Source organism: Podarcis vaucheri, assembly GCF_965113315.1.
Source record: "Podarcis vaucheri genome assembly, chromosome: 7".
Taxonomy (NCBI): domain Eukaryota; kingdom Metazoa; phylum Chordata; class Lepidosauria; order Squamata; family Lacertidae; genus Podarcis; species Podarcis vaucheri.
The window spans coordinates 41,432,214-41,447,987 of NC_138765.1; the positions used below are offsets into that span (position 1 = coordinate 41,432,214).

The window sequence follows — 15,774 nt, forward strand, 5'->3', positions numbered from 1 at the left end:
TTCCTGCAGGATATTGCTTTTCTTACACCCTTCCAGTTTCATTCTTTCGCTCGCACAAAAGAGAGGGAGAGAGAGAGAGAGAGAAGCTGCCTGCTGGAGGCTTGCTTAGTGGAAAGATGCATCACGCATGCAAAACACTCTCCCTCCCCCTCCCCGCCATCCTGGTTGAGCTCCTCTTGGTAGGATGCACCATTTCAGTTCATTCAAAGGCAGCCTTGCATGTGGAAACCGCCAGGCTGAATAGGGTCCAGGGGGGTCCAGCTAACTTCACAAGGCAAGGCAGTGCACATCAAAAATGGATATGCGCAAACTCGTTTGCTCGTTCCTCTTCCAGGGCAGCAGTGGCCAAGATGTGGTGCTTTCCCCTGACAGCCTCCTGGTGCTGCAGCTGCTTGCTGCTCAATGCCATTCCCAGGTGGTTCCACATTGTCTATATAGGTTCAGCAGTAGGGTGTGATGGGACACTGGCCATTGCTGAGGAGAGGTAGTAGGGGGAGGCCTCTTGCCTTCATGTAGGTGCTGGGCCTTGGCCAGAGCAGAAAACTTCACGCTGCTCCTGTGGAGCCTTCCTTCCTTCCTTGCTTGCAGAGAGTGCTCAAAGTTCATGATCAGGGGCTACCATATACCAAACGCTCTTCCTCTTCCAAGGCCAGGCTGTGTGGCGGAATAACTGAGCCTCACTTGTCCCAACCCAGGGGAAGGATCAGGTGAGGAGACCCTGGGCAAGAAGCAGAGCTCACCCACTGAGGTCACCTTCACACCATACATTTAAAGCACTGCAAATAGTCAGTGACTTCCCCCAAGTAATTCTGGGAACTGCCGTTGGCTATGGGTGCAGAGAGTTGCAGAGAGTTATTCCTCTCACAGAGCTACCATGTCCCAAGCTCCCTTTGAAGAGGCATTGACTGTTAAACCACTTGGAGGATTTTATAGCTCTAATGATGCTCCCCTAACAACTCTCAGCACCTTTAACAAACTGCAACTCCCAGAGTTCTTTGGGGGAAGTAATGACTGTTCAAAGTGGTATTAAAGTGCTTCAAATGTGTGGTGTGATTAGGGAAGGTGGGTTAGAGTGGACACATTGCAAAAGTGAGAGGCCTATACTGAGTCACCAGAATAAAACCATGTGTGCTGCCTCTGTTTTGGCAGTGGAGCACAATGCCTTCCTGGGCTCCTGTGGGCAGATTGTGCTACCGGTGCAGTGGTGGTGATGCCACGGCCGCGAAGCAAGTTCATGATACTTGTGGCAGCTTGACAGGTGGTTGAGCGACATGCTAAAACATGCAACATGGCACAATGCAGGACAGATGGCAAGCTTGGTGCTGTACACATGCCTGGTTTGGTGCTTTGTTTTTTTTTTTCCTTTAGTGGACCTTGGGCAGGGGCTGAAGCTGGTGAAAGGCCCCAGGCCCAGCCTCTGGCACTTGGGGGCATCTTTGCCCAAGACCGTGAAAATCCTGTTGCCAGTCAGAGCAGACAACACTGTGGGCCTAATGCTTCATGTATCAGGCAGCATCATAGTAGGGGCAAGGGCAGTCTTCCCAGCCAGGGGCCCTCCAGATTTTTTTTCTACAACTCCCATCCGCCCCAGACAGCACAGCCGTGGGGCTAATAGGAGTTGTGGTCCAAAACACCTGGAAGGCACCCAAGTTGGCAGAGGCTGGGTTAGAGTGTGGGATTAGGACTGAGAAGATCCAGATTCAAATTCTCAGTCAGCCATGAAACTGGCCTTGGGGTCAGTCACTATAGCTCTCGGGCCAGCCTACTGCTCAGGGTGGTTGTGAAGATAAAATTAGTGGTGAGAACTATGGAGGCTACCCAGAGCTCCTTGGAGGAAAAATGGAGGGGTAATAAATATATTTCCTTTTTCTTTCTTCATTTTTGCATGCTCACCTTACCTGATCCCATTGACTGGGGGTGTTGGCTTGACAGGTAATCATCTCTTGGAAAAGCATTCCTGGTGAGGATAAGGGTGATGAAAACAGGTCCTTATCCTCCCGAAAGCCTCAATTCCTGCTGACAATGGCAACAGTAACTTGCCATGCCCACGACAACCTCTAAAATGCCTATGCAGAGGACCCTCTGCACTGAGTCCTCATCATGGAGCCAGTGAAGAAATTTCCCTTTGGATGTTTGAATTTGCTCTTAGTTCAGAACTAGATTTGCTGGGATGTCCTGCTTATGCTCCGAGTGACATCCCTACACCACCTTCCCTTGCCCAAGGCACTTAAGAGGAAAGTGAGACCTTCCATCATTGCGTCGCAAGTTTCCCCACCATCATAAATGGTGGCCGGTAAGGGACATTTGTGTGTGTGTGTGTGGATAGACATGCAGCATGGAAGTATTATACTGCACAGTTTGGCTATCTAGAAATTATGGGATGCAGGGCAGGAGATGTGGGAGCTGCACCATCAAGCTTGTCCATATTCTTTCAAGTGCAGGGATGGAAGTGAGTTCATAAGTCTCATAGAAATCAGAAGATCAATCAGGGATTGAATGTCAGATCATAAGGGCAAGGCAGAACCTGTTCAAAAGACAACATGCCTGCCTGCTTGCCAGTTTGACCTTTGTGGTTGCCATGGGCTAGTTTTACTAGAAGCCGTCATTGTGTTTGGGGTGTACCTATTGCAGGTTAATAACAGCTGGGTATCGCTTGGCTTCCACACTCCTACCTCAAATCCTGTATTTGGCTTAAGCTCCATTCATTTGATTTAAACACTTTCCCATTATTTTAAATCCATGCATTTCAATAGCGCACACTATAGCTATGACTGATAAAACATTAGTTTGCAATGGAGTATTCCATATTCAGGATCGTTAAGAAAGGAACTGAAAATAAAACTGCCAATATTAAAGTGGCCTTGTACAAACCTTTAGAGCCTCTGCATTTGGAATACTGGTTTCAGTTCTGGTTACCATATCTCAAAAATGGATATTGTGGAGCTGGGGAAAGTGCACAGGAAAAGAGCACAGGGAGTCCTTGTCTTCTCTGCCTGCCTTGTCAGCCACCCCTTGATCTCCTTTTATTCCTTGATTCCAGGTTATCCTCAAGGACCTTGAAGTCTTGGCCGAGATTGCATCCTCTCCAGCAGGTCAGACAGAAGGACAAGGGGCACCTGACGGCCCCAGTTTACGACCTGGGCAACTGGAACTGCACATTCCTGCTCCAACTAAACCTTCCCAAGTTGGCTCCTCTGGTAAGTGCTCCTGTCTCTGGCAAAGATCTCACACGCTCTGAGCAGCCTCTGGATATTTTTTTCTCCTGGTGCAAAGTGGCACGGGGCAGCTTTAGACAGGCGAAGGCAAGTGATTCCCTGGCAGAATTGGCACCAGTATTTGAGGGGAATGTGTTTGCCACAGAGGAGGGCCGCAGAGTGTGGTTCCAGCTACAGCTGGAGCCTGAAGACTTCTGTGCAGCTTCTGCTTGTAGTAACGGCTGGTGGGTGGGAAGAGCGAACGGAAGCATTTGTGTTGATAATTATACACCTCCAGACTGATGCAGAAGGAGGGTGGGAGGTGAGAAGAGAAGCAACAGTTATGACACCAACAAGGAGGCAGTTTGGGAATCAAAAATGTTTTGCTGTGTCCCTGCCTTGAGTCCTCATGCCTGCAGAGTAGAACTGAGCCAGGTAAGAGCTTAGAAGAAGTTTGAGGGTGAGACCTAGACTCCATTTCCTGCTCTTCCCTATTGCTGGCCAGTCTCCTTCATCCCATCCCATTCCTCTGCTTTTGAAATGCTGTGCCTGTGCCCTTCTGTCGTAGGGACAGACTGCAGGGCAGCCCCTCTGGAGCAAGCCATAGCAATTCATCAGGCTGGTCTTCAATAGAGTTTGTGTCAATGGGAAAGGAAACAATGGCTAAAGTTTTAACAGGGAATCTATATTTCCACGCAAATCAATCCCAAAGCTTTTAAGGGATGTACATTATAGTTGCGCAGTGTGCCTAATTTCTGCCATTTGTGAATAGTGGGAGTCCTTGCCTTTGCCGAGGACTGCTTCTGATTTTGTCTTAGGGCAAGTGAGGTTTTATGAATGGGGACATCTCAGAGCACAGGCACCCTTTTCAGCCCAGATGGGTGAAACTTGATGAATGTTAGCATTAATCAACATACATAGCAACAAAGCCGCTATACAGAGGGGTGAAGGTAATAGAGGGGAAAGACAAATGAGGATAGAGAGAGAGCGCGCACACACACAAGTGAACAGCCAACCACAGTGCTGGAGGACTGTGGCATTTGGAACACAGGTCAAAAGCACTGAAACAGCGCCACCTCCCCTGGGTTTCCAGGCCCAGCTCAAAGGGCTGGAAGGGCTTTTTCATTATCAGGGACTGGCTGCCAACTCTTCCAAGTCATCAGGGGAGGCCCTCCAGGTCCACCCCTCCCCCCATGGAGCTTAAGGATCAATGCCTCCACTTTCCATGTGCCAGACTGCACTGTCTTCCTCTTCGCTGTCCACCTTGCAAGAATAGTTAACAATCTTTAAGTAGTTTTCTTCATCCAGGTCAATTAATTTGGGCTCTTATGTGTGTGAGAGTGCTGTATTAATCTGCTTATCCTTTGCACTGTTTCCCACGCCACCCCCCAAAAAACAAACACCTTTTTACTGTCGTGCTAAACTGCTGTTTCTTACTTTAGTTACTTTTGTCTTTTTTGGATTGTAATAATGTTGAATTTATTTGTGATGTTTCTTATGGTAATGTGAGACATAGCAAAGGCTTGGTGACTTGTTTGGTTGCCTTTGAACACAAGGAACTTGGACAGGGGATTGGGTACCTGTTGGTTCTGCTGATTTTACAGGGGCTTCCATTATCATTGGCCATGGGCTGTCATTCTGGAGAGCTTTGCACCCCTTTTCAATGGTTCTCCTTAGAGGAGCAGTTTCAATACGCTCACATCTGATGCACATTTGGCAGAAACCCCAAGCAGGGGCTTCTTGGTGGCTGCTTCCAGTCTCTGGGACTCATTGCCAAGGGGGACGAGCTTGCCCAATTTTTGACCACACACTAGTTGGCAAAAACATTTTTATTTAGACAGATAAGCTGACTTTAGAATATGTTGAAATTGGTTTTTTTCTGTTGGTTTTGATTTTATTGATTTATCTGCCTTATTTTTCTGTTCTTCCTCACTCTGTATTTTATTGCTGTTTCATTATATCTTGTTGTACTTGTGTTGTTGCATTTAGCAACCTGGAGACCATTTGGTGGAAAGGTGGGAAATAAATTTAAAGATCAAAGACACAAGAACGTATCAAAATGTGTATTTGGGTAGGTAACATGGCACCGGTGGAGGCTGGTTTCTTCGAAGAAATGACAACTCACTTAGGATTTCCTTATTGGTAGAATACCTAGTTGACTCTTCTTATCTCTCTTCAATCTGTGGCCAATTCTGTAGCATCAAATGTGGCCCACAGAAAGAAGTGGTTGCCCAACTGGGAGTTCATTTTGGGTGGTTCCCGCTCCTGCCTTGCCAGTGTATCCTTCCAAGGTTCCAAGTTCTTCAAATACCATCTTGGTGGAGACTAAAGGCAGTGTGAGAACATCAGATGAAACCTGAAGTTGCAACTGGATCAGGCCAAAGGTCTTGCATCTTGTTCTACACCGGCCAAACAGTTCTCATAATGGGAACCCTGTTGCTGTTGCCAAATCTGCCCAGTAACACAAATAAGAGAGTAACAAGATGCCTGCAGGTGCATCGTGGTGAATGAGTTGTCTCTGCTGACTCATGAAGAATTATTAACCCATTAACTGCATTCCTTAACAAACCCAGCATGCGGGACCAGAGTGCAGCAGCAACACTCTCCCCACCTGTGATTCCCAGCAACTGGCATTCCCAGACATACTGCCTCCAATAGTGGAGGGGCAACATAGCCATAATGGCTAGTAGCCCTCTCCTCCATGAATTTTTTCTAAAGCTGTCCAAGTCTGCTTTTGTGGGAGCAAATGCCATGCTAGTTCTGCTTCAGCAAGACTTGTTCTTCTCTATGCTTGGTAATTCTATCTTTAACTATGCTTCCCACCAGCTTTCCTGGAACAGATGTTAAGCTAATGAGCCTGTAATGTCTCAAATCCTTTCAAGATGCCCTTTTAAAAACTGGTATTATATTGGCCCCTTTCCAGTCCTCAAATATGGAGGCTGATCTTCAGGGTGAGTTACGTACTTTTGTTAGAAGATCAGCATTTTCACACTTGAGTTCTTTGCGAACTCTTAAGAACTTGTTGAGCCTTGTCCATTCAAAAGACAAAGAGTGGAAGTCCAAACAACCTCATTCTTTCGTGACTTCAAATCTTCCAGTCTGCCAAAGGATCCCAGGCAGCAGTCCAGTGCAGATCTCCAGGAGAGGCGCCCACAGGGTGCTTCCTTCAGGTTTAGAGCTGGAAAGAATCCATAAAAGTTCATCACCCACCCAGATCGCACAGGTATGGCAGAGGCCTGGCTGCTAGGTTGCTGAAGGATGCTCAGAGTGCAACATCTTGGAGATGGCCAAGGTCCTCAGGACTGGGTTTATGACATCTATGGGAGAATTGCATGCCCTCCCAAGTCATCCCTAATCCTCTTAGCCTCTGTTGGGCAGAGGGGCCACTGAACCAGCCCTTGCCTGCTGTCGAAGAGACCCTCTCACCTACTAATCAAGGCCCCACTGAGAAGGGAAGATTAAAAAATCACAGGGAAGATTACAGATTTCATCAGCACCATGGAAATGTGAATTTTGCATGCAGGAAGCATCTATGCAGACAGCCCTTTACTTGCCTTGATTGACTCACGTTCCAGAATGCTTAAAATGTGCTTGGCAAGGTTAGGGCATGAGGGAAAGGAAGGTTTTGTTAGGCTTATCACGTTGTGCCTATGTACATGCCATATATTTAAAGCACATTGCTTCCCCCTAAGAGTGCCAGGGACAAGTTTGTTAAGGGTGCTGGGAACTCTAGCTTTGTGAGGGGTAAACTACAATTCCCAGGTTTCGGGGGGGGGGGATAGTGTACTTTAAATGTATGGAGTGGATATAGCCTATGTATTTCCTCCCTCCCCCTGTCCCCCTGGGAGCTCACTCACATGTGCATTTCTCCCAAAGCAACTGTGTAAGAGAAGTGAGTCACACAGCAAGCTTCATCCCTGAGCAGGGGCTTATCCTGGTCTCTCTTCCCTGTCTAATGCTCAGCCCACCACCCTGCACTGATTTCCCATCTGGTGCATGGATGATGAGCAGGAAGGGCAAAGGGACAGATCATGACAGGCGGTGGAAAGGGATAATAGGGTAAACACCAACCATAGCCTTCCTGGTTGTTCGCTTATAGTTCACCATCTGGCTAGAGGCTCCCTACTTCTTCATGAGAGGGTTCCAGGTTACCTGAAGTTGTGGCTGGTTCTACCTTTGCACAGTGCCCTGGTGCTGCTATCTCGGAGGCCCGCTTCTTGGAAGCATTTGGTCCAGCCTGTAATGCCCTGGCTAGGAAGCACGATGAGCTCATGCTGCTTGTCCCACTGTTGGCTTGTGCTGAGCACAGCTGGGAGCAAATGCGCAGGGCCTCGAGTGTGCTATTGATCCTCTGTCTGTGCGGGAGACGGGTGGGGGGAGGAGCTGGCTAGGCGGCTGCAGAGCTGTGCTTTAGATCAAGTGGATGGCTTTCTCTTCCCTCCCCTGTAGATTATCTAAAAATAGCCTTGCAGTTGTGGCATCCATCCTAAAGGCTGCCGTGGCCCCTTTAACTCCATTCCAGTCGAAGCCTTTTATGTCACATAATAATTTGGAAAGAAGATGTCCAAGAAGCTGTTTCTCCCAGCTTTCTTACTACTTAAAACATCCATATCTGTGCAGCCCTTTTAAGGACATGGCTCTGGTTTTTGTGCCCAGGACCATAATATCTGCAGCTGATTGTCAGTAGAAGTGTCTACTGGCTAGAGACTAGGAACACAAAGAGGTTTGCCGAATGTCATGAGATGCGAACCCCCCAGCATCTCATGGCCAGAAACAAGTAGGTGCGGCTCCATCATAACCGTTAAGGCAGATGGACCGGTTTGCGGGAATGATCCTGCGTGGGACTTCTTAAGTTCTTTCTTCTGAGAGAAGAGAAGAATTTGGTGATGTGGGGGAAAGTCCAAACATGCTTGTGCCAGAGTTTTTTTTTCCTTTGGGGGGAGGGTTATTCCAGTCTGAGGCCGCCAGCAAATTCTGTACATTCAACAAGGCGTTTCTCCAGTTGCACAGTGGGCTTCAGGGCCAAGAAGATGATGTGGCAAGCTGCCCGGACTCTTTCTGGGCAAAGGCAGAGCTGGGGGAGGATGGCAAAGATAGGAGGATCAGAAGCTGGACTGTTCTTCCAAGTAGACTCCTAGGCATGCTGTGCTAAATGGCACCTTTGCAAGCCCCCATCTCGCCCTCCCTGCTGGTTTCCATTATATGTTTGCCTGCTCAAATGGCGAACCACCAGATTGGCTCCCCAGGGTGGAAGAGAGGGCCAGTTCCATTTCATCCTCACACTTTCCTCAGAATCTGTTTATGCAAATGCTGCTGTTTGCTTTTCCTGGCGGGGTGTACTTGCTCTGCTTGCTGAGCAGATCTGCTCCCTGCTTTGCTTCCCCCTTATTTCCCCTTTGAGAAAGCTGCAGCGAGGTGTGCTGAGTTGTCTTCATGCTTGAGGAAAGTCTTCGTACTTTTTTCAAGCTGCCCTTACTTTTATTTGGCAATATTTCTGTGACTGCATTGGTACATGCCCTCGCTTTCACAGGGCTTCGCAAAGATGATAATGCTTTCTTGGTCTGGAAGTATCCTGTTCTGTTCATATGAACATGTGGATCCTCAAATATTTCCTTGTACCCCACCTTTCCACTACCCAGTGGGTTCTTCTGGGGGAGTGCAACCTTGTCAGAAACAGGCTGAACATCTAAACCTCAAATGAGGGGTAAATTTGTAAGAGTAAGTGGATTGTGCCCCACTGCCCCAGACAGAAACAACAATTTTAAAGGGGGCAGGGAGCCAGGATAATAACTATTAGCTTCCCCGGACTCTTGACTTCTGTTTTAATGAGGAGAAGGCCTGGCTTGTGATCTTGAAATACTTGGGCAGGCTCTCAGAACCAGCAGATCAGCTGCCTTGTCATGTGAGGGCCCACCCAGAGGGGAAGCAGAAAGCTCTGCTGTGAGTAAATGACTTGCTCTGGTGTGCTAGCTAATCCCCTTGCCAAAATGCTGGCTCTGAATCTGTAGCTCTGTCAGACACAAAACCACCCACAGAGGTGGGTTGCCCCCTCTGTCTTCGAATTGCTTGGCTAGCACTTCATGGAACATGTTAAAGTGGGCTGGACCTCTGAGATCCTAGTAGTGGGCTGGAATCAACGCCCCCCCCCCCAGTGTTTCTTCACCTCAAACTGCTTGATCGAGAAGCAAGTTGCTTTCCCCTCCCCTTGCAATGGGCTGGGGGGGGGGCAGGTGAAGCAAAGGATTTTGATCTTTACAGTGTCAAATGCCTTGACTTATGCTCCTCCCAGTGTATCCCAGCCCATGAAAGAAGTCAGGGAAGAGAGGTCAGGGAGGCAGCAGATGTCACAAAGCCAGCCACTTGTGCTAATCTGAGCTGGCTTGTGAAATAGGCTTTGGGGATTAGGCACTCAGAGCAGGGCCTGAGTCAGGGACCCACAGAGCAAGAGGACAGGAGGATGCCGGGCTTAGAGCCAGACATGGCCTTCCTGGAGTCTTGCTTGGGCATCACCCATTTCCAGCCTGGCATTCAGATTTCATTTCTGGAGGGAAGTTCCTAGCGTCCAGTTGTGGTGAAGTCTTGTGTACCACATGGGTTGACCTTCAAACCCTCTTAATCAGCAATTTTTCCCATGCGGAGAAATGTGTGCATTAACCCTTCCCTGGCCTGGGGCTGATGGGCGCTATAGTCCAAAAACATCTGGAGGGCAGCAGGCTGGGGAAAAGCTGGTTTGCCCCATCAGGTGTTGACATTTTGTAGGCGACTGTTTTGCCTTGTGTTCTGGCCTGGGAGAGCAGCTCTGTCAGTGGAGTCACCCAATAAACCTAAGATGTTTCTAAATGTGTGTACATTCCACCCACCCACTTTTTCACTGTGCACCTCTCTTGCTATAAAACCCTGCAGAGGTATGAAGCATCCCTGTGAAGATCCCAGGTATTGTGCCCAATATGCAGAACTGACTGCCTTAGGCAGGGCAGCCATCCCTTTGGGTCCAAATTGGCTTTCTGGATTGCAGGCATGCCTCCCCTTTGTGCTTCACCACCACGACCGCCCTCTCCGTGACCTCCACACTTTCCCCTTCTGCCTTGTTTCAGTCAAACAAGAGCTTACTCCGGAGAGGGGTCTTTCTCCTGCCATGTGCCTCTGGAAATGGGCAGGGCAGTCAAGGGTGTGTGGCGACAGGGAGGAGGGACAGGCACACACCCAGGTGCCTTGTAGTTGGGGAGGGAAGGAATGAAGACTGGCTTGTGTCTCCATGAGACTTGGGAAGGGGGAGCCTACATCTTAACAACATCTGTTTCAGTGATGAATTGAGAGGCAAATGTCTTGGGGCGGTTCTGTTTTTGTTCTTTGAGCTGCTCTATTTTTATCTTCCCATGTGATGTTCCTTTACATCATATTTACCAAGCTGAAATACAAAACATCCTGTAGTAGTATTAACCGGCTGGAAAGTCTCTCCTGCACATCAGGTTTCACTTAAGATAATCTGCCTGCCTTCCCTGGTGGCGGCGGCAGCAGCAGCAACAATCCTAGTGCATGTTTGGGGATGGAGAAGGGGGTGTGGGGATCTGCTCTTGCACCCTCTCATAGGAGCTTGATGGTCAAAAGGCAGCTTCTGCCTCCTGAGTGGTTCCTACTTTTAGAAGCATAGGATTGGTGGAGCTGCAGCTCTGTGAAGCCCTTTCACAGCCCCATCTGCCTGGCGGACAGCTGGGGGAGGGGGATGAGGGCTGGAAGATCATTGGTCTCAAGGCACTCCAGGAACTTTCCAGTGGCCCCCCTCCAACCTCCCTCCGTTTCTGCAGAAGAGCCAAGAGACAGAAAAATAGTTGCTCTGTGAATGACACAGAATTTCTTCCATCTTGCTCTGCCCCAGAGTCACAAGCAAGAGATACTGAGCAAAATGCTTTAGACTAGAGGAAGGGGTTTGTAGAGGCTCTCAGAGCAGTTTTCTGTTGGGGGGTGGGGAATAGTCTGAAACGTTTCAGGGGGGAACTTGGAAAAGAGCTTGAATAGCAAAGGGCAAGCAAGCAAATTTGGGGCTGATGTACATCCAAAATGCTCTGTTGGCCTTTACAGACAGTTATGACACCTAGTTTGGGGACTGAAGCTGCCATGGTTGGGCTGGCAGACTCCTGTTGTGGTGACGGAAGAGGAAAAAAGGTAGTGGGAGGGAGTCTTGCTGAATCTCCTGGGCCCCTCATTAGCATTTAGAACTTTTGGCCTCCTCAGAACCTTTCTCTGTTGACAGCGGAGGGCACAGTGTTGAGCTAGGGCTGCTTCTGTTTTACAAAAAGCTACCATAATGCAGTGCTGAGAGACAATTGTCCTGCCACAAGAGGGATGACTCTGCAGGGCAGTGCCAAATTGCAGTCTTCTGTGGTGTTGACCATCTGTATGGAACTGCGGGAGAGGAGAGCAAGTTAAGAGTGTCTAGTCCTCCTGTTGCCTTTCTGCAAGGAATAAAGCTGGGCTTGTGGGGAATTTTCCTGGGCAAAAGCATATCATGCAGTTACACGGTGTAGAGCTGGTCTAAAGAAAGAAGATTGCCTTTAGGAGACTTGCCCAACCAGCTTGTTTTGGAATACTGCTCCCACCAGCCCTAGTCTAAAACAACTAGTGTTTCTGACTGATGGTGAGCTACCTGAGTAGGCCCATGCGTATCACACAGTTTCCTTGAACTGCTTATCCTTTTAGGGAATCTTTCCAGAATCCTCCCATACACCCAGCGTTTGCAGATGCCAGAGAGGTAAAACTGCTTCCGGACAATTTCTGCAGAAGTAATGAACACAGGCTAAGCCTGCAGACTGCTGGGCTGCTGGGCAGAACTTGCCATTATCTTCATCTCTGAGGAAGTAGAGGGAGAGAAGAGAAACCTTAAGGGAAGGGGGAGCTCAGACACTTGTTTAATACCAGGTGATGATGTGTGTGATAGAGAAGTTGAATTTGGGCACATGTAGCATTTTCCCGCTTGATCAAGCTGTATGGCCGACCAGGTGGTGGAGTTGAGAAATTCAAACTGTCTTCTTTCTGAGCTTCCCGCTAGAGTGCAGTCTGCTGTGGCAGGCCACGGAAACATGATGATGACTAGAGAAGGCATGTGCTGCTCACCTTGGCAGTGAGAGTTAACACCATCATAGTTGCTTTCCAGGAAACCTCTGCAGCTTCTCCCTGAGCAATTCCCCTGAGACAGCCCTACTCAGTTGCAACTCACCCTTGTGCTCACTGTGGGCAGCTGAGGTGTCTCAACACAACACTTGTGGGCTTAGGCTTCTCTGTATGTGTACTAACAGCCAGTCTGGTGTGTTGCGTATCTGTGAAGCCTCTGATTTGTGAGTATCAGCATGAATGAATCGGTTCAACTGTGTTTTCCTAACACCTCCTCCTGCCTTTCTAGTATTTCTGCTCCTATAAATAGTAAGGCGGGTTTAATTGTATCTTCTTGCTATGCCATTGTGGGCGAGCCACCCATTGGTGGCAGAAGCTGGAACAGAGGAAGTTAAAGGGATCTGGGAGGCGTGGGTGGGACTCTTGGAAGCCTCTCTGCTGCTTGACTGTTTCTATGTTGTAACCGTGCAGATTAATTGAAAACTGGCTGGGCAGAGATTAGGAGCTGTGAGATGGTGGGCACAGGAATACAAAGCTGAGGTCTTGCTATGGATGTACCTTCGTAGCAGGAAGTTGGTCTCCTCTCTGCATGCCTCACACTGACCGCCGCTTGTTCAGTGTATCCAAATTCAACAAATTTTGCTGCTGAACCAGCAGCAGATTGAAATAGTGAAGCTGCAGCCTGTTTCCTGCTTGTGTTGTGCATTGTGCAGCAATATTTGCCAACTCCTGACCCCAAATGAGACATCTGTGATTTTACAAGCTGCCTGGCGGGCAGGGAGAGAGGCTGCCAGAGTGGCTTTTCTGGTCCGTTCTGCAGTGGTGCACATCATCTTTACTTGTCATTCATGAGTGTGGAGCCCAGGAGTGCTGACTGAAGAGCCAAGCATTGACTTCCCCATCGACAGACGATTCGTGGAACTGTCTGACCTGCAACTTTTTTTCCTCTTGAAAAGGCATGATCAGCATCTGATTGTATAAGGGGAAAAAGAGACCTATGTTAGGGGGCAATCCTTGAAGCTTTTCCTGTGACCTGGACATTCTGCCCAATTACATCAGGTCTGACCCTTGCAGATAACTTCCTTTGAAGAAGGCCCTGTTCAGCCTTGAGTATCAGTTCCCACCCACCCCTTGTCTTTCTGTTGTTTTCCATATATTTGGACAGGATAGTAAGCCTTTGTAAGAGCCAGGAAACAAGTGGCTTGGGCACTTAAGTGCCTCCAGACTCTCCAAAACCTTACAAAAACAAAGGAACTGGGTGCTCGTGAAGAAGGGCTGGGAGAGAGAGAGAGAGAGAGAGAGAGAGAGAGAAGTGCATATTTTGTTTCCTACATCCAAAGAGTTATACCCTAAGTTTGAGGAGAGGCTTTGAGAATGATATTTGCCTGCCCATTCTGCACCTTTTAAACATTATGCTGTTTGATTGAAGGTTTAAACAAGTATTAAGGTTGATCTTTATTGCCAGTGCCTACCATGACCACCACTCTTTCTAGCAAGAGGACACACTTTCCCCTTCAAAAGAAGTTTGGCTTTGGGGTTGTCTTTTGCCTCTGTTCTCCATGGCCTAGTGGCCGACTTGAATCACAGTTTATCTATGCTGGCTGGGGCTGATGGAAGTTGTAGTCTGAAACATCTGGAGGGCATCAAGTTGGCAAAGGCTGTTTCTTGGACATATTGAGAGTCCTGTTGTGCAAGGTAGTCTTGTGGGTTCATAGAGCAGTGTTTCCCAACCGGTGTTCCGCGGCACACTACTGTGCCGTGAGACGTTGGCTGGTGTGCCGTGGGAGGGAGGCGGGCGAGTCGGGCGGTGAGAGGCGGCGGCGGCGAGGATCCGCGTCGAGCCGGGGGCGGCTCCGCGGTGGTGGTGCCGAGCGGCGGGGCAGCGCGTGCAAAAGGGAGGAGCGCGAGACAGCGGAGGAGGAGGAGGCCGGCATGTCCGGGCAGCAGCAGCAACAACAGCAGCAGCAACTCCCGGCGACGGCTCCTCAAGCCCCGCCGCCGCCCCCTCCTCCGCCCGCTATCGCCGCCACCACCACAATAGCCGCCGCCGCCTCAGTTGCCGCCGTCCCTCAGTCCCTCGCTCTGCTGCCTCCTCCCACCCCCAAAGCTTGGAGGTTCCCCGGCAAGGGGGAGGGAAAAAACTTTCACTTTCGTGCGTCCCTCCCGGCGTGACGCTGCGCGCTGACGTCACGGGGCTGTAATGGTGGTGTGCCGCGAGATTTTTTTCAGTAAACAGGTGTGCCGTTGCCCAAAAAAGTTTGGGAAACACTGTCATAGAGCATCTCTCCTGAGATGCTTCATCTCCATACGATGTTTTGATTTCCATTTTCCATATCCTAGCCTGCTCTATAGCCGTGCTTAGCTGGGTTACTTTAAATGCTTTTTGGAATGACTTCCTAATAATCAAGTTTTCACTTTTATCTGTCACCTTCCAGCTTTGGTTTTCTATTGCTGTGCCAGGTTTGTGCCAATGTCTGCATATAGGAAATGCATTTTTATGCCTTTTCAGTTCAGAGGCATCTCCACACCTTTCCTCTCCCTGTGACTCAGAGGAGCACCAGAGTTCCTGATCTCTTTTATGACTGTGTAAAACAAAGAAGAGGCTAAAACAAATGGTAGTGTGCCTTCACTATGTATGCAGGGGAAGGGCCACGGTAGCTCAGTGGCAGAGCATATACCTTGCATTCAGGAGGTCCCCCATGGCATCTCCATGTAGGGTTGGGAGATCCATGCTTGAAAGTCTGGAGAACTGCTGCCAGTCATTGTGGACAACAGGAGCTGCTTGGTATAAGGCAACTTCATGTAGCTGGAGAGAGTAAAGCTGCCACTTCAAATCAGAGCTAGGATTGCCCGCTGTGATCACGGGTGACAAGCAGAGCTTAGAAACCCACCTGTACTTCTACAGGCCCTTCTTCCTTAAACAGAGTTAACTTCCTCTCTCCTCCTTCTTCCAGGTACCAAAGGCATGGAGTGCTCTCCCTCGACACCCACCATGAACTCCTACTTCTATAAGTTCATGATCAACTTGCTCAAGAGATTCAGCAGTGAGCGGAAGCTCCTGGAGTTGCGGGGAGCTTTCATCATCAGGTGAGGCCACATCCCGCCTTGAATTGCCCCCTCTGTGCTTCCAAATGCCTTTCTGGTTTCTGTGTGTTCCTGTGTACAGGTTTGGAGCCTGCCTCAAGTGCTGGGTTGGGTGGGGCTTAGTTCTCTTCCTGCAACCAGTGGTACCTTCCTCTCAGCTCCCTCATGACCCTTCTATTGGTGTGAGGTCAGGAGACAGGCTGTCTATGGGCTGTCGGTAGTGGCACCTGCCCTGTGGAACACCCTCCCGTCAGATGTCAAGGAAATAAACAACTTTCTGACTTTTAGAAGACATCTGAAGGCAGCCCTGTATAGGGAAGCTTTTAATGTTTGCTGTTTTACTGTGTTGGATGTTTTAATTTGTTGGAAACTGCCCAGAGTGGCTGGG

The 15,774-nt window shown here is 49.1% G+C and overlaps 1 protein-coding gene across 2 annotated transcripts in view; it reads left to right on the forward strand.

The window, feature by feature from the left end:
- VAC14 (VAC14 component of PIKFYVE complex) overlaps positions 1-15,774 on the forward strand; it is a 70,669-nt gene that overhangs the window by 22,093 nt on the left and 32,802 nt on the right. For both annotated transcript variants that reach the window (XM_082232591.1, XM_082232592.1), the window contains 2 exons: positions 3,041-3,197; positions 15,257-15,389. In XM_082232591.1, the coding sequence (XP_082088717.1) occupies positions 3,041-3,197; positions 15,257-15,389 (290 nt within the window). The remainder of the gene's footprint in view (positions 1-3,040; positions 3,198-15,256; positions 15,390-15,774) is intronic.